Here is a 25,953-nt window from a genome sequence, read left to right on the forward strand (position 1 = left end):
GTTTTGCGGAGTCGCGAGCACAGCTCCGGCCAACGTCCGAATTGGTTGACGGAACGTGAGGGAGTTTGAAATCGTCCGGGCTACGTTCGAATCGGGCGCTGAGTGAACGGTAACCGTCGTTAGAATTTCGCGCCAGAGCAGGCGAGCTGCGCCTCACTTGCCCGGCGGCTGCGGCCGGTGTCACTTGTCGAGTTTCGCCGCTTTCTGTGTGTTTTTTCTTCTTATTTGTTGGGCCCCGAGGCCTGCCGTGAGGTTCCGAGTGCCTATTCGAGGCTTGCATGTGAGCTATCCCCGGGGCCTGGTGAGCTCAGTTGTCTTCCTTTCTGCATACAGGTTCAACCTCTGCCTACTGGTGCAGAAAGACAAATCTCGATATATAATCGGACATGTGAGGATCTTACTGATAATGCGCGAAGCAACGACGTCCAGCATAGTGTTGTTCCCTGTCGGTGTTCTGCTTTTGCCCTAAACGTCGATTTTCCTGCTCCTCGGATGCTGCCTGACCTGCTGTGCTTTTCCAGCACCACTCTAACCTAGACTCTGATTTCCAACATCTACAGTCCTCACTTTTGCCTTCATGGTCCATAAACCTCCTCCCGGCTCACTCTTCTTTTAGAGTCATGGACAGCATGGAAACAAACCCTTCGGTCCAACCCGTCCATGCCAACCAGATATCCCAACCTGATCTAGTCCCACCTACCAGCACCTGGCCCATATCCCTCCAAACCCTTCCTATTCATATACCCATCCAAATGCCTCTTAAATGTTGCAGTTGTACCAGCCTCCACCACTTCCACGATCTTGATCAGATGGGCCAATGGGCTGAGAAGTGGCAGATGGAGTTTAATTTAGATAAATGTGAGGTGCTGTGTTTTGGGAAATCAAATCTTAGCAGGACCTATACACTTAATGGTAAGGTCCTAGGGAGTGTTGCTGAACAAAGAGACCTTGAAGTTCAGGTTCATAGCTCCTTGAAAGTGGAGTCGCAGGTAGATAGGATGGTGAAGAAGGCATTTGGTATGCTTTCTTTTATTGGTCAAAGTATTGAGTACAGGAGTTGGGAGATCATGTTGTGGCTGTACAGGACATTGAATAGGCCACTTTTGGAATATTGTGTGCAGTTCTGGTCTCCTTCCTACCGGAAAGATGTTGTGAAACTTGAAAGGGTTCAGAAAAGATTTACAAGGATATTGCCAGGGTTGGAGGATTGAGCTGCCAGAGGAAGTGTTGGAGGCTATACAATTGCAACATTTAAGAGGCATTTGGATGGGTATATGAATAGGAAGGATTTGGAGGGATATGGGCTGGATGCTGATGGGTTGGACTAGATTGGATTAGGATATCTGGTCGGCATGGACGGGTTGGACCCAATGGTTTGTTTCCATGCTGTACATCTCTATGACTCTGACTTCCTCTGGCAGCTCATTCCATACACGTACTACCCTCTGTGAAAACGTTGCCCCTCAAGCCCGTTTTATATCTTTCCTTGCTCACCCTAAACCTATGTCCTCTAGTTCTGGACTCCCCCCACCCCAGGGAAAATACTTCATCTATTTATCCTATCAATGCCTCTGACGATTTCATAAACCTCTTCAAGGTCACCCTTCAGCCTTTGATGCTCTAGGGAAAACAGCCCCAGCCTATTCAACCTCTCCCTGTAGCGCTCATCCCCCAACCCTGGCAACATCCTTGTAAATCTTTTCTGAACCCTTTCAAGTTTCACAACATCTTTCCGATAGGAAAGAGACCAGAATTGCATGCAATATGCCAATAGTGGTCTAACCAATGTCCTGTACAGCTGCAACATGACCTGCCAACTCCTGTACTCGGTACTCTGACCAATAAAAGAAAAGGGACTAAATTGGGTTGGGATATCTGGTCAGTATGGTCGGGTTGGACCAAAGGGTCTGTTTCCATGCTGTGCATCTCTATGACTTTATAAATGCCCATCTGAGGAAGGTCCTATTGTAATCTGAGATACTCTTCTTCGCTGTCCTCTACACCTCCAATTTTGGTGTCATTTGCAAGTTTACTAACTATACCTTTATGCTGTTTTTCTCCTGGTCTATTTATTTTTAATTTCTTCATCACAGTATCTAGCTGGAAGTGCATAAATATTTGCTTCAACAAACCAACCACAATAGAGAGGTTTTTGTGTGTACTCCTAATTAAATTTAGTGATTATCTTGGAGTTATGACCCCTACATTATGACCCCTAGATTTTGAGAAAAGATTTTCACTATCCTATTAAGTTCCTTAATAATTTTAAAGACTCATAAGATTACCCTTCAGCCTTCTTTTTTCATAGAAACAGCAGTAGGCCATTCAACCCCTTATGCCTGTACCATCATTCACTGAGATCATGCCTGATTTGTGGCCTTGCTCCAGGTACCTGTCTTTGGTTGATTATTGTTAACAGTTTTTCTTTATTCAGCAAAGATACCTCCGATTAACAACTGATCCAGCATCCAACTGCTTTTTCTAGAAAAGAATTTCGAACATCTATCATACTTTGTGTGGAGAAGTGCTTCCTAATGTTTCTCCCAAACAGTCTGTAATTATCAGACTATGCCCCGAGTTCTAGAATCCACATCCAGTGGAGTAGTTTTTCTGAAGATCCTTATTTGGCCTTACTTGATAAGTAAACCTTCCCAATTCAGGTGACCACCTTTTGTAATTTTTTTTGCATCTTCCACAGTATGTCTTAAAGAAAAACTTCTATAATGTGGAGACCAGACTCTGTTGCACTGTATAGAGTCTTAAAGATGTACAGCATGGAAACAGACCCTTTGGTCCAATATTGGAGTAGTATTATATTGGGGAATGGGATGCGCTATTGCTTGTTCATTTTTCTCTCCAATTTATGATAACATAAGAAATAGGAGCAGGAGAAAGGCTATGATCCCTTTCGCCTGCTGTATAATAATGCCAGAACTGTCACCTAAGTACCAAGCTCTTTATTGTCCTAGAGTTTAAAAATCTGTCTATCTATGTCTTGAATACATGTAACGAGTATCCACAGTGCTCTGAAGCTGCAAATTCCCTTATTCTGATGTTGAGCTCTTTAGCTCCAGTTTCTCGGGGTCAAGGAAGCAAACTCTTAATGTTTAGTCTAACCAGGGTCCTCAGAATATTCTATATTTCAATGAGATTCTTCTTATTTGTAAGGAGAGAAGAATTATCATTCTTCTAAACTCCAGAGACTATTGGCCCAATATACGCTACCTCTCAATTCAGGGAATAATGTAGTAAATGTTTGCTGCATGCCACCAGGCCAAGTCTATCTATTCTTAACTGTATTGTACTCCCAGTGCCTCACCAAAGCTCTACCTAATTGCAGCAAGAATTCTTTGTTCCTGTTCTCTGAGCGTTTTGCTTCGAGGAGGATGATCATGACCTTATGTGGCAATGCTTATGTCATCCCTCATACCGTAACTGAAACTGGTTAACATGGCGTTGAAAGTGTTATGGACCAAACCAGACCCCCTCAAAACATTTCAAGAAAGTAGACCAGACCCTAACTTTGCTAGTTGTTTTAAGCAGATGCAGAGTGGATATTCCAGGAAAGATGCAGCGGTCAAACCACTTATTTTTAAACAAACCAGAATTTATTTACAAGATTATCAAATGAAACAAGCAAAAGAGAACAGAATACCAAATAACTTAACCTATCTGAAAACCCAGCAGGCTATAAACTTAATGATGCTGTTCTGAAAACTTCTGAAATCCCCGAAACACCTCTTGGGACAAAAGGTAAAATCAAACACCAGGGTCTTACAGGAGACGTGTCAGAGAGCGAGGTTTAGCATGGACCTGCTTCTTTGGTCCAGCAACTTCACAACTGCCTGACTGGTTTTGGTGAATAGTCAGATCAAACTAAACAAGAGAAAAGCTGTGCTGGGAGAAGTGGCCTTTCCCTTTCATTGTTCATGTGTGTTTTTTTTATATAACGTGAAAGTCTTGTCTGAGGCAGTATCTATTAATTATAATCAAATTGGTCCTAAAACCCTTCCAACTTAGACTTTTCAGAGTCTGTGTCTTTTACGACCTCTGAAAAGAAACCAAGGCACCATAACCTTATTAAAGGAACAGCATCTTTACAAAAGATCCAATAGACATTTATTGCAACTCATCAGTACACACACACACATTCCATTCATGAGCATACCCAATGCCTAGGCTGGCATTACTATTCATTATTATTCAACTGTTAAAGGCGGATAAATCCCCAGGACCTGATCAGGCGTACCTGAGAGCTCTGTGGGAAGCTAAAGAAGTGATTGCTCAGTCTCTTGCTGAGATATTTGTATCATCAATAGTCACAGGTGAGGTGCTGGAAGATAGGAGGTTGGTAAATGTGGTGCCACTGTTTAAGAAGGGCGGTAAAGACAAGCCAGGGAACTATAGACCGGTGAGCCTGATGGGCAAGTTGTTGGATGGAATCCTGAGGGACAGGATGTACATGTATTTGGAAAGGAGAAAGTGAGGACTGCAGATGCTGGAGATCAGAGCTGAAAAATATATTGCTGGAAAAGCGCAGCAGGTCAGGCAGCATCCAAGGAGCAGGAGAATCGACATTTCGGGCATAAGCCCTTCTTCACGGAGAAGGGCTTATGCCCGAAATGTCGATTCTCCTGTTCCTTAGATGCTGCCTGACCTGCTGTGCTTTTCCAGCAACACATTTTTCAGCATGTATTTTGAAAGGCAAGGACGGTTTCGGGATAGTCAACATGGCTTTGTGTGTGGGAAATCATGTCTCTCAAACTTGATTGAGTTTTTTGAAGAAGTAACAAAGAAGATTGAGGGCAGAGCGGTAGATGTGATCCATATAGACTTCAGTAAGGCGTTCGACAAGGTTCCCCATGGGAGACTGATTAGCAAGGTTAGATCTCATGGAATACAGGGAGAACTAGCCATTTGAATACAGAACTGGCTGAAAGGTAGAAGACAGAGGGTGGTGATGGAGGGTTGTTTTTCAGACTGGAGGCCTGTGACCAGTGGAGTGCCACAAGGATCGGTGCTGGGCCCTCTACTTTTTGGTCATTTACATAAATGATTTGGATGTGAGCATAAGAGGTACAGTTAGTAAGTTTGCAGATGACACCAAAATTGGAGGTGTAGTGGACAGCAAAGAGGGTTACCTCAGATTACAACAGGATCTTGACCAGATGGGCCAATGGGCTGAGAAGTGGCTGATAGAGTTTAATTCAGATAAGTGCAAGGTGCTGTATTTTGGGAAAGCAAATCTTGGCAGGATTTATACACTTAATAGTAAGGTCCTAGGGAGTGTTGCTGAACAAAGAGACCTTGGAGTGCAGGTTCATAGCTCCTTGAAAGTGGAGTCGCAGGTAGATAGGATAGTGAAGAAGGCGTTTGGTATGCTTTCCTTTATTGGTCAGAGAATTGAGTACAGGACATTGGTTAGGCCACTGTTGGTATATTCCATGCAATTCTGTTCTCCTTCCTATCGGAAAGATATTGTGAAACTCGAAAGGGTTCAGAAAAGATTTACAAGGATGTTGCCAGGGTTGGAAGATCTGAACTGTAGGGAGAGGCTAAACAGGCTGGGGCTGTTTTCCCTGGAGTGTCGGAGGCTGAGGGGTGATCTTATAGAGGTTTACAAAATTATGAGGGGCATGGATAGGGTAAATAGGCAAAGTCTTTTCCCTGGGGTCAGGGAGTCCAGAACTAGAGGGCATAGGTTTAGGATGAAGGGGAAAGATATAAAAGAGACCTAAGGGGCAACTTTTTCATGCAGAGGGTGGTACGTGTATGGAATGAGCTGCCAGAGGATGTGGTGGAGGCTGGTACAATTGCAACATTTGAGAGGCATTTGGATGGGTATATGAATAGGAAGGGTTTGGAGGGATATGGACCGGGCGCTGGCAAGTGGGACTAGGTCGGGTTGGGAAATCTGGTCGGCATGGTCGGGTTGGACCGAAGGGTCTGTTTCCATGCTGTACATCTCTATGACTCTATTTACAAATAATAGTATCATGTTTCAGGTGGTCCCATTAAAGATGGAGTCTGAGACCTTGATACCCTCAGATCACATGATATGAGGCATCTATGATATTGCGAGCAGTAAATGGCAGGGCACTTAGCAACGTTGATATACAGAGGGATCTTGGAGTGCAAGTGCAGAGCTCTGCAAGTGGCAGCACAAATGGTGAAAAAGTTGTAGAGCATGCTTCCTTTCATCAGTTGGCGTTATTGAATATAAAAGTGGGCTTATGCTCGAAACGTCGAATTCTCTATTCCTGAGATGCTGCCTAACCTGCTGTGCTTTGACCAGCAACACATTTGCAGCTGTGATCTCCAGCATCTGCAGACCTCATTTTTTACTCTAATATAAAAGTTAGCAAGTCATGTTGCAGCTGTATAAGATTTCAGTTAGGCAATATTTGGAATATTCTGTTCAGTTCTGGTTGCCACATTATGGGAAGAATTTGGAGGCTTTGCAGAGGGTGCAAAAGAGGTTTACCAGGATGTTGCCTGCTTTGCAGTGTATTAGCTATAAGGCCAGGTTGGGCAAACTTGGATTTTGCTGGAGTATTGGAAGCTGAGGGGCCACTTGATAGAAGTATATAAAAATTATGTGAGGGAGTTTGAGTCTTTTTCCCGGAGTGGAAATGTCAAAGACAAGGGGGCATAGATTTAAGGTGAGAGGGGAAAGGTTTAAAGGAGATGTGCGAAGAAAGTTTTTTTTACAGAAGCTGGTAGGTACCTGGCACGTTCTGCCAGGGGAGGTGCTAAAAACAGGTGAGATAGCAACGTTTAAGAGGCACTTAGACCACCACATGAACAGGCAGGGAACAGATGGTTACGGACATACATAGATTGATGGGATTAGTTTAGAATGACATCATGGTCGGTGCAGACATGGTGGGCTGAAGGGTCTATTCCTGTGCTGTACTGTCCTGTGTTCTAATTGCTTACTGTACCTGCATGGGTTTTGTTTATGTACACCCATGCCTCCGAATGTCAACGCTTAAAAGCATCCCACTATTAGAAAGTATTCTGATTTTCTATTCTGCCCAACAACTAACCTCTCATTTCCCTATTTGATACACAGCATTATCCATTCAGTTAACATATCTGTATGTCTTTACAGCTTGTTCAGTATCCTCCTCTCATTTCACATTTGTATTAGCGGCACAGTTGAATGCATAATCTTTCGCTCCTTTATCTAAGTCATTACTATAGATTGCAAATAGCTGAGGCTCAAAACTCATCCTTTAGGCATTCCACTGGTCATAGGCTACAAATTTGAACACACCCCATTTATTGCAACTCTACCAGTCATCCATTGATGCTCATGTATTATCTCTTGCATAAAAACCCTATGTGGCACCTCATTCAATGCTTTATTAAAAAATGATATGTAGGATATTCACCGGCTTCCCTTTGACTATTAGTTATGAGCTCCAAATCTGTAATTTGTTTTCAAGCATGATTCCTACTTCTAAAACAATGTTTAGTCTGTCTAATCATATTGTTGACTCCTCCATTTCACCATTGGCTAATGTCAAGCTAATTGGCCAGCAGTTCTCAAGTTTTCTCTTGCTCCTTTCTCAAAGAGCAATGTTACAATTTCTTCTTTCCTGTTTGCAGGAGCTATTTGAGAGATGAGAGCCTCCACTACCTTTGCAGCCAATTCTCTTAGGACTGTTGGCATAGGTCTTAGTCCCACGGAAATTGTCAGATATTAGTATCTGAAGTAATTTATCATCACTAATCATTGCTTTAATTTTCTTCTTGTTAGATCCTTGCTTCCTCATTATTTTTGGTATGCATTCTGAAGATAGACAAAATATTTGTTTATCACTTCTATTTCCTGTTTGCCTGCTAGAGAGTCTGGGTTTTAAAATTCATTCTTGGAATATGGGTGACCCTTGCTAGGCCAGCATTTATTGCTCATCCCTAATTTCTTGAGGGCACTTGAGAGTCAATCACATTGCTGTGATCTGGAATCACATGTAGGCCTTACCAGGTGAGGATGGCTATTTCTCTCCCTAAAAGACATTAGCAAACCAGTGTTTTTTAAAAGCAATCCAGTGCTGGCAAATGGGACTAGATTAACTCAGGATACCTGGTCGGCATGGACGAGTTGGACCAAAGGGTCTGTTTCTGTGCTATGCATCTCTCTGACCCTATGACTGTGACTACTTTCCCTAGTATTTTCTGACCTTTGTTTTTCCTTACTTGTATCCACTACTGGTTCTTCCTGATTTTCTGTGCCAAATCATTTTAGTCCTCCACAATGAAAGACTTGTAGGTACTGCTGCAGGGTGATAATATTGGTAAAAATGAGGTGTGATTGTTACATAGTCCTATGTTTGTTTTCAAAAATGTTTTCATTATAATAACAACTTGACAAGTGTTTAAACCAGAAACATAGATCCCAGATTTCCACTAATATCATAATAGAAACATAGACTCACTGAACAGGAAAGGACCATTCAGTCCTTCCAGCCTGTTCTGCTATTCAGGATGATCATGGTTGAGCATCCAACTCGTACCCGGTTCCCAATTTCTCCCATCCCCTTTGATTCCTTTAGCCCCAAGAACTCTCCACGCCTTCTTGAAAACATTCAATGTTTTGCCCTCAACCGCCTTCTGTGGCAGAGAATTCCACAAGCTCACCATTCTCTTGGTAAAGAAATCTCTCCTATCTTCAGTTCTAAAAGGCCATTCTATGACCCCTGGTTCCACACTCCGTGGTCATGGAGAACATCCTCCATCTACCTTGTCTAGCACAGCTGGAATTTTATAGGTTTTTAGAAGATTCCTGTCTCTCTTCTAAATTCCAACGAATACAGTCCTAACCAACCAGTCTCATTCTGGCAATTAGTCTAGCAAATGGGACTAGATTAATTTAGGATATCTGGTCAGCATGGATGGGTTGGACTGAAGGGTCTGTTTCTGTGCTGTACATCTCTGACTATGACAATGACTTTGGTACATCTGTCCTGCTATCCTAGGAATCAGTCTGATAAACTTTCCTTGTACTTGCTCAACAGCAAGAACATATCTTCTCAGATAAGGAGACCAAAACTGCACACACTACTCAAAGTGTGGTCTTACCAATACCCTGTACAGTTGCAGAGGACATCTCTATTCCTGTACTCGCATCCTCTCATTGTGAAAGCCAGGGTCCCATTTGCCGCCTTTACCATCTGCTGCACTTGCATACTTGCTTTTAGCGACTGGTGTTGGAAGACAATAGACAAAAGGTGCAGGAGTAGGCCATTCTGCCCTTCAAGCCAGCACCGCCATTCATTGAGGATGATCAGCCATGGTCACAATCAGTATCCTGTTCCTGCCTTATTCCCATAACCCTTGATTCCACTATCCTTAAGAGCTCTATCTGACTCTTTCTTGAAAGTATCCAGAGACTTGGCCTCCACAGCCTTCTGGGGCAGAGCATTCCATACACCCACCACTCTCTGGGTGAAGAATTTTCTCCTCAAATCTGTTCTAAGTGGCCTATCTCTTATTTTTAAACTGTCCTCTGGTTCAGGACTCGCCCACCAGCGGAAGCATGCTTCCTGCCTCCAGAGTGCCCAATCCTTTAATAATCTTATACATCTCAATCAGATCCCCTCTCAGCCTTCTAAACTCAAGCGTATCTAAGCCCAGTCGCTTCAATCTTTCAGCGTAAGATAGTCCTGCCATTCCGGAATTGACCTTGTGAACCTACTCTGCACTCCCTCAATAGTCAGAATGTCTTTCCTCAAATTTGGAGACCAAAACCGCGCACAATATTCCAGGTGCGGTCTCACCAGGGCCCTGTACAGCTGCAGAAGGACCTTTTTTTTTTGCTTCTATACTCAATTCCTCTTGTTATGAAGGCCAACATGCTATTAGCTTTCTTCACTGCCTGCTGTACCTGCATGCTTGCTTTCATTGACTGATGTACAAGAACACCTAGATCTTGTTGTACTGCCCCTTTACCTAACTTGACTCCATTTAGGTAGTAATCTGCCTTCCTGTTCTTGCCACCAAAGTGGATAACCACACATTTATCCACATTAAACTGCATCTGCCATGCATCCGTCCACTCACCTAGCCTGTCCAGGTCACTCTGTATTCTCCTAACATCTTCCTCACATTTCACCCTGCCACCCAGCTTTGTGTCATCAGCAAACTTGCTAATATTACTTTTAATACCTTCATCTATATCATTAATGTACATTGTAAAAAGCTGCGATCCCAGCACTGATCCCTGCAGCACACCACTGCCAACGCCTGCCATTCCGAAGGAGAGCCGTTTATCACTACCCTTTGTTTCCTGTCAGCCAACCAATTTTCAATCCATGTCAGTATTTTGCCCCTAATACCATGTGCCCTAATTTTGCTCACTAACCTCCTATGTGGGACTTTATCAAAGGCTTTCTGAAAGTCCAGGTATATTGCATCCACTAGATCTCCCTTGTCCGTCTTCAGAGTCACATCCTCGAAAAATTCCAGAAGATTAGTCAAGCATGATTTCCCCTTCATAAATCCATGCTGACTCTGACCTGTTACTGGTATCCAGATGTGTCGTAATTTCGTCCTTTATAATTGACTCCAGCGTTTTTCCCACCACTGAGGTTAGACTAACTGGTCTATAATTCTGTTTTCTCTCTCCTTCCTTCCTTAAAGCGTGGGACAACAGTAGCCACCCTCCGATCTACAAGAACTGATCCTGAATCTATAGAATATTGGAAAATGATCACCAATGCATCCACGATTTCTAGAGCCACCTCCGTCAGTACCCTGGGATGCAGACCATCAGGTCCCTGGGACTTATCAACCTTCAGACCTAACAGTCTCTCCAACACCACTTCCTGCCTAATATAAATGCCCTTCAAATCAGGTCCTTCAGTCACTATATTTCATCTGGGAGATTGCTCGTGTCTTCCCCACTGAAGACAGATCTAAAGTACCAATTCAACTCTTCTGCCATTTCTTTGTTCCCCATAATAAATTCACCCATTTCTGTCTTCAAGGCCCCAATTTTAGTCTTAACCACTTTTTTTCTTTTCACATACCTAAAAAAGCCTTTACTATCCTCCTTTTATATTTTTGACCAGTTGACTTGGAAGACTTGGACCTCTTCCTTTCACAAACTATTGCCAAACAGATAATAACCTGCTTTCCTGTTCTTCTCTCTACCAAAGCAGACAACGTCACTTTTCTACATTATACTGCTTCCCCCATGTATTTACCCAATTTGTCCAAATCATTGAAGCTTCTCTGCTCACAGATCACCCTTCCCACTGAGCTTTGTTCTCTGCAAACTTGGAGATCTGACACAGTTTGCTCCTCTAAACCATTGATATATTGTGAATAGCTTTGATTCAAGCGCTGGTCACGTAGTAGTCATTAGCTGCCGCTCAGAAAAAGGCCTATTTAATTCCTATTCCTTGTTTCCTGTCTGCTGATCAGTTCTCCATCTATTTCAGTACACAACCTCCAATCTCATGCACTTTTGGTTTTGCAGAATCATCTCTTGTGTTGAAGCTTTTTGAAAGCAATCTGAAAATCCAAGTAAACCACATCCATTGACTCCTCCTTGTTTACTCTAGTTAAATCTTCAAAAAGTTCCAGCAGATTTGTCAAGCCCCTTTGTGAAACCATGCTGACTCCATCCTCTTTGTCACATTTTCCCCCAAGTGCTGTGCTATTACATCTTTCACAATGGACTTTAATAATCTTTTTGCCCACTACTGATGTCAAGCTAACTGATTTACAATTTGTGTTTTGACTCTGCTTCCCTTCTTAAAAAGTCGGCTTCGTTAACTACCCTTTAATCTGTGCCAGAATCTGTAGAATGTTGGAAGATGATCACTAGTACATCTGCTATTTCTAGGGCCATTTCCTTAAGTACTCTGGGTGAAGGTTATCAAGCTCTGGGGATTTATCTGCCTTTAATCCTGTTAGTTTCGTCAATAGCACTTCCCCACTAATATTGATTTCTTTCAATTCCACCTTCTCTTTCGGCTCAGTTACATCCCCCTACCCCTCTCCGTATTTTTGGAACGCTGCTTGTGTTTTCCTTTTGTGAAGACCGGACTAAACTATGTGTTTAATCGGTCTGTCATCTTTGTTCCCCATTATAAATTCCCTTTGTCAGTCTCTTTGTCTCCCTTTACTAGGATCTAAACTCTCCCAATCCTCAGGTCTGCTGTTTTTTTTTCAGCTAATTTCATGCCTCCCCTTGGATTTAATACTGTCTCTAATTTCTCCTGTTAGTCATGGTCTGATCATGTTTCCCATTTTACTTTCATGCTGGACTGGGATGAATAAACTTTATATTCATCCATGAGCTATTTAAATGCCTGTCTGTCATCATCTCTTTAAATAATAATCCCCAATTTATCATAGCTAGCTTACATCTGATACAAGTTGTTCTAGTATAACGCGTGTTTCATAAACGCTAATTGGTTATAATGCAATTGACTAACTGTAGACGCTGTTTGGTTAACACAAACTTTCTACTGAACAGGTACAGCAATTGTCACGTTCCATCAGAACGCACTACCACCATAATTTCCTTAATTAGTCAGGCATTGATTACAGCTCTCCTAAGTGCAATGTTACAGCAAAACATTGGCCTAATTAATGTGCTCAGGAGACTGGTAAGGTGTTAGAACTTATTCCTTTCTGACCGAAGTGAAAGTACTGTCACAGAATCATATAGCATGGAAAAATCCTTTGGCCCATTGAGTCTGCATCAAAACATGAGAAGCACCTGACCTTCAATCTATTCCCAACTACCAGCTCTTGGCTCAGCCTTGAAAGTTCTAATGCTCCAAGATGTGAGGCAATTTTCCTCTACTACCTTCCGAAGCAGCACTTTCCAGACCATCACCATCCTCTGAGTTTCAAAAAAAAGTTGTTCCTCCCATCCCCAATCTCTTGCCCCCTCACCTTGAACCTGTGTCCTCTCTTGATTAATCCTTTAACTCAGGGCAACAAATGCTCCTTATCCACTCTATCCATGCCCCGCATAATCTTGTACACTTCAATCACATCACTCCTCAGTCTCCACACACCCCCACCCGAAAACAAATCCAAGCCTATTCAGCCTTTCATCAAACTTACATTTTCTATTCCAAACAGCATCCTGGTGAATCTCCTCTGCCCTCCCTCCAGTTCCTGTAATGTCGCAACCAGAACTACACACAGTATTCAAGCTGTGTCTCACCAAAGTTCTATACAACTCCAACATAACTTCCTTGCTTTTGTAATCTATTCCTCAATTAATAAAGGCAAGTGTCCTTTATGCCTTTTACACCACCCTAATAACGTGCCCTTCGGCAGTCTGAGATCTATGGGGAAACACTCCAAGGTCCCTTTGTTTCACAGAACCTCCTGGTGTCATGCAATTGATTGAATACTTCTTTGTCAGATTACTCCTTCAAACTTATGTCACCTTGCACTTTTCAGGGTTAAATAGCATCTGCCACTTATCTGCCCATTTGACCGTCCTGTTTGTGTCTTGTTGCCTAATCCACTTAACTTCACTGTTAACCACCTGACTAATGTTTGTATCATCTGCAAACTTACTAATCCACAAACCTCCACACCGTAATCTGTCATTTATGTAAATGACAAAAAAAAGAGGACCCAACACAGATGCTTTTGGTACACCATTGGACACTGGCTTCCCGTCACTAAAGTGGCCTTTGGCATTTATGCTCTGTCTCTGACAATTAGGTAAATTTTGAATCCACTTTATCAAATCGTCCTGCATCCCGTGTGTATTTGCCACCTTGATAAGTCTCCTGTGTGGGACCTTATCAAAGGCTTTGCTGAAATCCATATAAACTATACCAACTGCACGACCCTCTTCGACTCACCTGGTCATCCCCTCAAAACAATTCAATCACGTTTGTTAGGCATGACCTCCCTTTGCTGAAGTCATGCTGACTGTCTCTGATCAAACCTTGCCTCTCAAGTGGAGATAGGTGCTCTCCTTCAGAGATCTTGGGCTTATCTTTACAACCTTTCTGAAATATTGGAACTACAATAGGTGTTCTCCACACTTTTGGCACCTCTCCCAGGGCTAAAGAGGAAGTAAAAATTCAGGGCAGTGCCACTGCAATATCCTCCCTTGCCTCCCATAGCACCCTGGGGCACAATTTATCCAGACCCAGAGATTTGTCCACCTTTTAAGCCTACTAACACCTCCAATACCTTGTCCTTCCCTAATGTTAATTTGCTCAAGCACCTCCGAGTCTCTCCTCCAAGATTTCATATCTTCATCCTCATTCTATTGAGATGGGTGATATTCTACCAACTCAGCACTCTCCCAATGTCCTCTGGCTCCACCCACAGATTGCCACCCTGATCTTTCTCTGGGTACCCTGTTCCCATTGATGTACTTATGCTTGCAGAATATCTTGGAATTTTCCCTACTTTTACCAGCCAGAGTTTTATCATATCCCCTCTTTGCTTTCCTAATTGTGTTGTTAATCTCCACCTTGCACTTTCTGCACTCCATTAATACCTCCACTTGTACCTGCTAAATGATTTTTCTATTTTGCTCTCTTCATATCCAGAATCCATGGTTCTCAGGGCTTGCTATTCCTTCCTATCACCGTAGGGGGAACATGTTAGGCTTGTGTTCTCTCCATTTCCTTTTTGATTGTACCCCACTGCTCTTCTGTAGTTTTCTGTAGGTCGGAGTGGTGACAGCGCAGACCAGGGGCCTGCTGGGAAGGTAAATTTCCCTCTTAAAGACTGACTTGTGAATAGGTGGAACAGGAGTGGGCGCGGACACTTGGATTGCTAGGCACGTATACTGATCTATTCGGACTGTGGCTAAACCCAAGAAACTACACCAGTGGTGTCTCCCACCCATCATCCTCCTCTTAACTGAAAAAAAAATTGTGTGTGTGTGTGTGTAGGGTTGGTAAGGTAAGGGCTTTTTCCTCATTTATTCCACCTCTCTTGGCAATTTAGGTCAGAGGGGATGGAGGCTCGAGCAGTTTCATGCTCCTCTTGTAGGATGTTAGAAGTAAGGGTCACCATTAGTGTCCTTGCTGATTTCGTTTGAGAGGTGCACCCAACTCCAGCTCCTCTCTCACTGCATTAGGGAACTGGAGTTGGATGAACTTCAAATCATTTGGGAGGCTGAGGGGTTGATAGGGAGATATAGGGAGGATAAAGGTAGCTGGCTGACCATCAGGAGAGGGAAAGGGAATAGGCAGACAGTGCAGGGATCCTCTGTGGCAATTCCCCTCAACAATAAGTATACTGTTATTTTGCAGTCAGTGTGATGGGTTGAAGTGCATCTGTTTTAATGCAAAAAATTGTCAGGAATAAGGGTGACGAACTTCGAATTATCAATAAATTGATCAGTACTTGGAATGATGATGCTCTGGCCATTAGAGACTTGGATGTCACAGGGGCAGGAATGGTTGTTGGATATTCCAAGGTTTAGATGTTTCCAAAGGAATAAAGGGAGGGGGCGGAAAAGAGGTAGAGGAGTGGCATTGCTAAGCGGGGATAGTATCACAGCTGCAGAAAGGGAGGTCATCTAGGAGGGTTTGTTCTACAGCATCAGTATGGGTGGAAGTCGGAAACAGCAAAGGAGTAGTCACTTTATTGGGAGTTTTCTACCAATCCTTCTGTAGCAACAGAGACACCGGAGTAGATTGGGAGGGAAATTTTGAAAAGGTGCAGAAGTAACAGGGTTGTTGTCATACTTGACTTTAACTTCCCTAATATTGATTGGAACCTACTTAGTTCAAATAGTTGGATGGAGCAGCTTTTGTCAGGTATGTCCAAGAAGAGCTCATGACTCAATATGTGGATAGGATAACTAGAAGGGAGGCCATATTGGATTTGGTACTTGACAATGAACCATGCCAGATGTCAGATCTCTCTGTGGGAGAGCAGTTTAGTGATAGTGATCACAACTCCCTGATGTTTCCTATACCTCGCCATGACTATAGTAGCAGATGGCATGGGAAAGTATTTAATCAAGGAAAGGGGAATTAAAATGCTATTTGTCACGAACTGCAGCACCTAAATTGGGAACAGATGTTCTCAGGGAAATGTATGACAGAAACGTGGAGGTTGTTTAAGAAGCACTTGCTGATTGTGCTGGACAGGTTTGTCCCACTGAGGCAAGGAAGAGATGGCAGGGTGAAGGAACCTTGAATGACAGAGATGTAGAACATCTAGTCAAGAGGAAGAAGGAAGCTTAAGGTTGAGGAGGCAAGAATCAGACAGGAGAAAGTGAGGTCTGCAGATGCTGGAGATCAGAGCTGAAAATGTGTTGCTGGAAAAGCGCAGCAGGTCAGGCAGCATCCAAGGAACAGGAAATTCGCCGTTTCGGGCATAAGCTTATTCCCGAAACGTCGAATTTCCTGTTCCTTGGATGCTGCCTGACCTGCTGCGCTTTTCCAGCAACACATTTTCAGCAAGAATCAGACAGGGCTTTTGAGAGTTACAAGGTTAACAGGAAGGAATTAAAGGATAGACTGGAGAGTGAGAAGGGTGCATGAAAAAGCTTTAGCGGGTTGGATTAAGGAAAATCCTAAGGCACTCTACACTAATGCGAGGAACGAGAGGATGGTAAGAGAGAGGATTAGGCCGATCAGGGGTAGTGGAGGGAACTTGTGCCTGGAGTCGGAAGAGGTAGGGAGGTCTTTAATGAATACTTTTCTTCAGTATTCACCACTGAGAGAAACTTTTGATGTTTCTGAGGATAGAGTGAAACAGACTGATATGCTTGAGCAGGTTGATGTTAAGAAGGAGGATGTGCTGAAAAGTTTGAAAAACAAAGAAATAAATCCCCTGGGCCAGATGGGATATACCCAAGGTTAATATGGGAAGTGAGGGAAGAAATTGCTGCACCTTTGGTGATGATCTTTGCATCCTCTATGTCCACTGGAGTAGTAACAGATGATGGGAGGGTAGCAAATGTTATTCCCTTATTCAGGAAGAGGAATAGGGATCACCCAGGGAATTACAGACCAGTCGATCTTCTGTCTGTGGTGGGCAAATTATTAGAGAGGATTCTGAAAAACCCGATTTATGATTACTTGGAAAACCGTAGTTTGATTAGAGATAGTTTAAAAAGGTGTATGGTATGTTGACTTTCATTAGTAGGGGGATTGCATTTTAGAGCCGTGAGGTTATGCTGTAGCTCTTTAGAGGCCTGGTTAGACCACACATGGAATATTGTGTTCAGTTCTGGTCAACGTTTTAAAGGAAAGATGTGGAAGGTGCAGAGTGGGTGCAGAGGAGGTTTCCCAGGATGCTGCCTGGTCTGGAGGGCAGGTCTTGTGAAGAAGGATGAGAGGTGACTTGATAGAGGTGTATAAGATGATGACAGGCATAAGATAGATTGGATAGGCAGAGACTTTCTCTATGTCTATTACAGGGAGACATAATTTCAACATGATTGGAGGAAGGTTTTGGGGACATGTCAGAAGTAGGTTCTTTATACAGAGTAGGTGTGTGGAATGCACATCAAGCGATGGTAGGAGAAAGTGAGGATTGGAGATCAGAGTTGAGAGTGTGGTGCTGGAAAAGCACAGCAGGTCAGGCAGCATCTGAAAAGCAGGAGAATTGATGTTTCGGGCAACAGGACGCTGCCAGACCTGCTGTGTTTTTCTAGCACCACACTCTTGACTCCGCAAGCGGTGGTAGTAGAGTCAGATCCTTGAGGAACCTTTAAGCGCCTCTTGGATAAGAACATGGAAAATAGTACAGTGAAGGGTATGCAGGTGAGTCTGATCTTAGAGTAGGATGAAACGTCAGCACAATGTCAAGGGTGTGTACTGTGCTGTACTTGCTCACTGTTAGCTGTTCCAGTCTACCTTGACCAGATCCTGCCTTGTTTTATTCTAATTTGTCCTCCCCAATCCAAAACTTCATTTTTTTTTGCAATTTATCTGTTTCTTTACCCATACTCAGTTTAATGTGTACCATGTTGTGATTGCTATCACTCAAATGTTCCCCCACCAGAATTAGATCCAGGACAATGTCATCTCTTGTTTGGCTCTCAACATATTGGCCCAAAGGTTTTCCCTGTCCATAAGTCATGACATCAACGTCACCCAAGTCCTTAACACTATGTCTATCCTAGTTAATGTTGGGAAAGTTGAAATCATCTATTATAATTACTTGTTTGTTATTATTTTTATACACCTCCCCAAATTGTGCAAAAGGTTTCTCCTCAATTTCCTGTCAGCTCTCAGGGAATCTATAATAAACACATTAATATAGCTGTCCCTTTCTTATTCCTAAGCTCTACCTGCAAATCTTCATTTGATGACCCCTCAAAGATATTTTTCCTCACTGCAGTAACTAACTCCAAAACTAATAATGCAACGCCTCCTCCTTTGGCATTTTAAGTAACAAATTATATCGAACTTATTTTTTTCCTCAAAGTATTCAACTATTTTTCTGTAATTAATTTAAATTACCAAATTCAAATTGATGCTTTTGGGGGTAAAGTTAGCGTTTTCTGTTAATACTAGCCACTGCTTTTTTTTTGTTTGTCTTTCACTCATTCTCCGCTCACACTCTAACCCCCTCTATTCATGACTGCAAGTTGTACATGTATAGAAACCCTTGTCAGTTTTTTGCAAAGTTGGTTTTGAATTATTTATGCTTGTATTGTCATTTAGGAAATGTTTCTGTTCTGATGCAGGGGATCTTAGGCTGAAATAAAAAATGAGCCTGCGAAAGCAAACGCCCAGCGATTTTCTAAAACAGATCATAGGGAGACCAGTAGTGGTCAAACTGAACTCAGGCGTGGATTATCGAGGTACAGTAAGTCCTACTTAAAATTGTAATTGAGTTCCTGAAAATCTCAACTTTGAGTGAAATAATTGTAAGTGAACCATGAATTGCCATCAGAATCTGGGTTAAAACCAGTGCTGGGTTTGGACATTTTCATCTCTGGACAAACCAAATGTACAAGATGAAATAGCCTTTTGCACATGTGGAGCACTGTGCGTTCCTAGCTGAAATAATTTGCAAAACAGAACAGGTCATTTTAATTGTAAAAGGAGTACTGCATAAATTGAAGGGAGAACATTAGAGGGCTATGCAGAAAGAGCAGGTGATGAGATTACATTTAGTTGATAGGTATTTAAAAATTAAGCTTTGAAATGATATGCTGAATAACTTCCTTCTATGGTTTATAACTTTGATAATTCCATGATTCAAAAGAGGTTAAGGAGGGGCCCTGTAATCCCAGCCCACTGGCCCTTACACTAAATTCCACAACAAGTCTTTGCTATATTTTCCTGTCGAAGCCTCTGAAACCTTTTTCCCCTTTCTGCCTTCTACAGCTGTTCCAGTTTTACAGTCGTGCGTTAAAAAAAAATTATCATGAAATGCTGTATTATATTTTTTCATTTTTGCATCTTTTATCTCTGTTGTGTGTAGTTGTCCTGATGACTTTCTTTCTGATCATTCTTCGCTCTGAGAACAAAACATTTAATCCTGTGCCACAGATACAAAAGTCTTTCAGTCATCTTCAAGTGACTTTCCAAAATTCTTTGTCTGAACTTCCAAAGATTGTCAATAATATTTATATTCATTTATTGTAACCTGTGTTTCTAATGTCAATAGCATTCGCAAACTTTGTAAATTCAGAAATCATGGCTCAAACTGATTAGGAAGCAGGCCTTGAACAATAAACATCTTTAAAACAAAGCAATGTTAACCAGAACAGTGAGGACTTAGTGTAATGGAAATTGTGCCTCTTTGCTGCTTAAATGCTGGTGGAAAAAAAAAAGGCCAGGTTACAGAAGTTTTATGGCACAGAAAGAGGCCATTCGGCCCATTGTACCTGCACTGGCTTGTTAAATGAGCATCATTACCTGGTTCTAATTTCCTGCCTTTTCCCCCATACTCTTGCTCATAATTTGTATCCAAGTAATCACCCAGTGACTTCACAATTGCCTCAACTGAGCCTAATACCACTACAACTCGAGGCAGTACATTCCATACCCTAACTGAGTGAAAAGGATTTTCCTCACTTTGCCCTGCATCTTTTGCACTTTAGACCACTTTATTTATTTATAAATTGTTCATGCAACAAGGAGGAGCAGTTTCTCTCTATCTACTGTCTAGTCCTCACATGATTTTGAAGACCTCCATCGGTTCTCCTCTTAGCCCTCCTGTTAGTCCCAACTTCTTCAATCCTTCCTCATCCCTAGAACCATTTTTTATACCACTTCTGTACTTTGTCCAATGCTTTCACATTCTTCCTATAACATGGCACTCACAACTATACCCAGTACTCCAGCAGAGGTCTACCAAGTATCTACATAAGTTCACCATAATCTTATGAATAAAGCTGTGGCTGCTGTATGCTTTACTGTATTTATTGCTCTGCCTTTACTTATCCTGCCACTTTCAAAGATCTGTGCACAAACACAGCCAGGTTCCTCTACTTTTGCATTCTCTGTAGAAATGTATCTACTATTTAATATCGTCTTTCTATTTTATTCCCACCAACGTGTTTCACTCTGCACTTGTCTGCGTTGAAACTCATCTGCTATGTGGCTGCCTACTCCACTGACTTCTTCCATGCCTTGTATCTTTTGCAAAGTCCCAATTCTGACCCCGGGACCTCCACTAAAAGATCCCGGGAACATCCACTAAAACTACCCCCTGCCCCCTCAGTCCATAAAATGTATTGCTCTGCCCATTCTCTCAGCATTTTGCTAATGATCCTTTTATAACATGGCCTCAACTTTCCTCACAGGTCTGTTGTTTGTACAGTACCATGCACTTTCTCAACGTCCATGTGCACCACATCAACAGTGTTACCTTCATTGAGCATTTTTTATTTCCTCTTCAGAAAGCTCCAAGTTAAACATGATTTTCCCCTTAGAAAGAGTCAGCATGGATTTCTAATCAACCCACCATTTTCCATGTGATTATTTTTCTATCCAGAATAATTGTCTCAAGAAACTTCTCCACCATTGAAGTTAAGCTGACTAGTCTGTAACGATGGGCTTATTCTTGACATCTCCTTCAAATCTAGGCCATTGCAATTTCCACATTCACATCCTTCAAAATGTTTGGATGCATCTCCATCATTCCTGGTGCCTTGTCAACGTAAGCTCCAACAGTCTTGCCAGATATATCTGCCCTATCAGTTTGGAACCCTTCTAGTGAATGATTTCATCCACTGTCACCATGGGCTGGTCAGCGTCTCTGTAAAAGAAAGATCCAAATTATTCATTTGACACCTCAACCATGCCCCCGCCTCGAAGTGTATGGCAACTAGTTGTAATAGACATATATTTTAAAAGAAGTAGTAAGCATAATCTAATGACAAAGATTAACAGAATTCTTGATGCTCAGTATACTTGTGTATGTACTGCTTTTTCAGTTCATGTGTATACATAACTGAGGTTGAAACCTCAGATTATCAGTACTAGATTTTGCTTTATAAATGGCGTCCTTTGCCTACAATGATAGCACCTGTACTTTTACTGCTGCTGTATTGCCAACTAGTTGGAGGCTTGTCCACCTGATGGATAAAGGATAGATGTTGCTGCTTTTTGTTTTTAACTCTTTCCCGCATTCCCTTTCTCAGTGAAGATAAGGAACTTGTCACTTAAGCTGGCCTTTCTAATTTAATGAAGGGATAAGTCCCAGGTGTCTAAGTGTCAAATAAAATTAATAATCTTCATTTTAAAATATAAATTAATTGTTCAGTTTCAACCATTTGTTTAAAGAGTAAGGGTTCTTTAAATTGAATATTTTTATTCAAGTATAATATGAGAGGCATTCTTTTGTTGCTCTGAACTCTAAGTTGTGGCTAAACCCTGGTGTAATATTAAATTCACATTTAGTTCTAATTTCTGGTAATCATTACTCAGTTATAAAACTGAACATTGCATTGAGCATTCTAGCCTTGGATTTTAATACATTTTAATTGCAGTTGTCTCATTTTTGCCAGGTGTTTTGGCTTGTCTGGATGGTTATATGAATATAGCACTGGAACAAACAGAAGAATATGTAAATGGTCAACTTAAGAACAAGTATGGCGATGCATTTATTCGAGGCAACAATGGTAAATTCACTTGTTTCCTTTTGAAATAAAATTTGAAAGTTATGCTTTATATTAGACTGTAAAACTGCAAAGGTATTATTGAGAACAAAGGTTTTTGAAAAAGTGTTCATCCGGAGACTGTTTACGTGCATGCATGGCTCTCTTGTGCTTTCTGTCTGCTGATCAGTTTATCTCATCTATTTTGTTTCTGTTTCTTTCTTGAAGAAAATCACATTGTTTGTTTGTTTGTTTGTTTTTAAAAATGCAATAAGTCCTTGCTTCCCACAAGGGGTAGAGGCATGGATTTCCCATGGTGACCAAGAAAGCGTGAATACCATGGATATGTTAAGCCCTTCCCCCATGCACCCAATACATGCCCCAACATGTTTGAAAAACATGAAAACATTGCAATAAACACTTTTAAATCGATGCATTACTAAAAAGGAAATGATATTACTGTAGTTAACAAAAATTCATAGTACTGTATAAAAATACGTACTGCAGTAGTCAATTCAATATTGGTACAGTGTTCAATGAGATGAGCAGCATCTTAATTGATATTTAACAGCTATGAGCTGTTGATCTGGAGATGGAGGCTGGAAGCAAGACGGCAGTGGGGAAGGAGCACACAGCTGTGATCCATCTGCTTGGCTTTTGTAAACTGTATCATATGGGAAACTGCAATACTTCTTTAAAAAATTCCCTATAAACCTCTGCAAAAGTAGCCAGAATATCTTCTAATCCCTTTTGACTTGAATGCTACACCCAAGAGAAAGATCATATTTAAACAATAAATCTGTCATCTCAGTAAAACATCAAATTCCTCCTCTTAGTGTGAACATGCTATAGAACTTCACCATCCCAATTGAAATCTCCAGCAACGATCTATTTCTCTTTTCTGAATATAGATGAAAACTATTCATTAAGACCTCACCTGCATCCTCTGGCTCCATGTACAGATTGCCCCTTTGGTCTCTAATAAGCCCCACTCTTTTCCTGACAATCCTGTTGTTATAATATACCTATAAAATACTTTAAGGTTTTCGTTAATCCTATCTGCCAAAGACCATTGTGTTTCCTGTTTTCCTGAAGGGACTCCCCTGTTTTTAATGCCATCTCGGGACTTGCTCCCTTCACTCTCGAAGGATCGCACTGGCCCTGCGTTCTCACTATGCTACTTTTTAAAAGACTCCCACTTTCCAACTGTAGAATTATCTGCAAGTAGCTGCTTCCAGTCTATATTTGCCAGATCTTGTCTAATGATATTGAAATTGGCCCACCCTCAATTTAGACAATTAACCTCTGTACCATCCTTTATCCCTTTCTATAATGACCTTAAAACTTGGAGCTATGGCCAATTCAACGTCCTGACTGGCTTCATTCCCAAGGATTAGCTCCCCATCTTCAGTCGGGCTGTCTACGTACTGGCACAAAACCTCTCCTGGATGCACTTTAAAAGTTCCACCCCTGTCTAATCCTTTCACACTAAAGTAATCCCAGTTAATGTTAGCTAATGGGTTCCATTCTTGAGTACGTTTGAATTGATTAGATTACTTAGTGTAGAAATAGGCCCTCCAGCCCAACAAGTCCACACCGACCCTCTGAATTGATTTGTACACAAGTCAGAATGCTGCAGAACAATATAAAGTAGCCATTTGTAAGTACAGGAAATGTTTGTGTTGGATCTTTAAAATTGCACCCATATATGGGACTCAGTTCGTAAGTATGAACGTTCTTCAGTTGGACATTCTTAAATTGGGACCTCCTGCATAGTTTTAGCACCACCTCCCTATTTAAATTACATTCCCATTGAAATAAAGGCCAACATTTCATTTGCCATCTCCATTGCCTGCTTAACCTAGAACGCTACTTTTTGTGATTCATACACGAGGGCTCTCAAATTCCTCTTCTGTAGTTTTCTGAAGTGTTTCTGCATTTAAATAACACTTAACTCTTCTATTCTTCCTGCCAAAGTGCATAACTTTACATTTTCTCATAATATATTCGAACTGCCAAGTTTTTGCCCACTCACTCAAACTGTCTGTATCCCTCTGCAGACTGAGTCATTCTCACCAAAGTATTTAAACTATTTAAAATCTTGACCACAAATTAAATTCACATCAGTTTTTTTTATTAACTTGAGCAAATACCCTACCTGTCTAATGTAATGTGCTGCTCTGATATTGAATCGTGTGAGAAGTAACTTGTTTTTGAATATATCTAATAATACAAATATTATTTAGGAGTTCAGAAATGGGAAACAGGGATCTTTAGTAGATGCAGCTTGCTCTGGTGGTTTATTTAGTCCGTTTCGTTTTCAAAAGTGACGCTTGTTTAAAATTCCCTGGTCAGAAATATGAATAAAACTGTTCTTGACTCATGTCATGCTTGGTGTATTGGTGATGAAAGAAGCAATTAGTTTACCAAGCAACAAAGAATATAATTCTTTAAATAAAAGATAAAATCAGTAAGTTTGATTAATTATTGCCTTTTCACTGGAAAATGCCACGGAATGTTAAGGGGAAAAGTGCATGATTGTGTGTAAGCTGGAATGCGTTGCTTTAGGGTCATGGAGATGTACAGCATGGAAACAGATCCTTCGGTCCAACCCATCCATGCCAACCAGATATCCCAACCCAATCTAGTCCTACCTGCCAGCACTCGGCCCACATCCCTCCAAACCATTCCTGTAAATGCCTTTTAAATGTTGTAATTGTACCAGCCTCCACCACTTCCTCTGGCAGCTCACTCCATACATGTACCACCCTCTGCATGAAAAAGTTGCCCCTTAGGTCTCTTCTTTATCTTTTCCCTTCACCCCAAACCTATGCCCTCTAGTTTTGGACTCCCCCACCCCAGGGAAAATACCTTGTCTATTTATCCTATCCATTCCCCTCATGATTTTATAAACCTCTATAATATCACCCCTCAGCCTCCGATGCTTCAGGGAAAACAGCCCCAGCCTATTCAACATCTCCCTATAGTTCAAATCCTCCAGCCCTGGTAATATCCTTGTAAATCTTTTCTGAGCCCTTTCAAGTTTCACAACATCCTTCCAATAGGAAGGAGACCAGAATTGCATGCAATATTCCAAAAGTGGTCTAACCAATGTCCAGTATAGCTGCACCATGATCTCTCAATTCATGTACACAACGTGTTGGAAATTTTGTTTACTCTGGCCGTGCGTTATCAACAGTACTGGCCTCTGTATATTAATAAGAGATTAAGTGGTGTTTGGTCTATTTTTCCTAAACTAGAAAATCTTTACATTTTCTTTCTTTTTTTCTTTCAGTGTTGTATATAAGCACACAGAAGAGGAGACTTTAGATGATGATGTGCACCAAATGTCATGTGTTTTGATTTTTAAAAGACAAAAAAAGTTTATTTTTTAAGCAAGGAGAAGACGTTCAAGTACAGTAGTTCTTTTCAATTTTTGGTTATCCGCAATACGCGTGATAGTTCCTCATAAATAAGGATGATTGATTTATATTTTCTTGAAGCCTTCATTTGATGGTTTTTCAGAAATGGATAATGGCTGTAATGTAATATATAAAACCAGAAGTTTGATTCAGGCAAGCACTGGCCTGCTTTGGAAACACTGTGTACATTTTTAAGCTAACTACCTGCTTAGGGAAAAGTGACTTCATTGCTGACACTGTTGTGAATAAAGGACTTGATGTATGTGTCTCACTTTGTTTAAGTTTAATATCACCACAAAAAATATATTAGAAATACTTCATCATCAAAGGAAGGGGGGGAATGTCATGAAGACATCTGTTTGGAATCCATTAGTGCAATCATTGCTGTATCTATTCATGAATTTTCTGATTTTGATTTAAATAATAATTTTTTTCCCTGAGGCTCTTTGAGCCAGTTAATAGCAGCAGAGTTGTACAGAACTGTTTCCCATTGTGGGAGAATCT

General features: G+C 41.5%; 1 protein-coding gene across 2 annotated transcripts; it reads left to right on the forward strand.

The window, feature by feature from the left end:
• Position 1: 1 nt before the first annotated feature.
• Positions 2-25,720, forward strand: lsm6 (LSM6 homolog, U6 small nuclear RNA and mRNA degradation associated). Of its 2 annotated transcripts, none has more exons than XM_060827173.1 (4): positions 2-109; positions 18,662-18,778; positions 21,938-22,051; positions 25,323-25,720. In XM_060827173.1, exons 2-4 carry the CDS (start codon positions 18,685-18,687, stop codon positions 25,355-25,357), a joined length of 243 nt encoding a protein of 80 aa, XP_060683156.1. In that variant the 5' UTR covers positions 2-109; positions 18,662-18,684; the 3' UTR covers positions 25,358-25,720. The 2 variants fall into 2 exon arrangements, with proteins under 2 accessions (XP_060683156.1, XP_060683166.1); XM_060827183.1 differs by lacking the exon at positions 2-109 and adding an exon at positions 127-301.
• The last annotated feature ends 233 nt before the right edge of the window (positions 25,721-25,953 follow it).

Source organism: Hemiscyllium ocellatum, chromosome 1, assembly GCF_020745735.1.
Source record: "Hemiscyllium ocellatum isolate sHemOce1 chromosome 1, sHemOce1.pat.X.cur, whole genome shotgun sequence".
Classification (NCBI taxonomy): Eukaryota; Metazoa; Chordata; class Chondrichthyes; order Orectolobiformes; family Hemiscylliidae; genus Hemiscyllium; species Hemiscyllium ocellatum.

Coding starts and splice junctions, on each gene's coding strand:
- lsm6 (XM_060827173.1), top strand. CDS start 18,685: ATGAGCCTGCGAAAGCAAACGCCCAGCGATTTTCTAAAACAGATCATA. Junction 18,779..21,937: donor CTCAGGCGTGGATTATCGAG/GTACAGTAAGTC, acceptor CATTTTTGCCAG/GTGTTTTGGCTTGTCTGGAT. Junction 22,052..25,322: donor ATTTATTCGAGGCAACAATG/GTAAATTCACTT, acceptor TTTTTCTTTCAG/TGTTGTATATAAGCACACAG.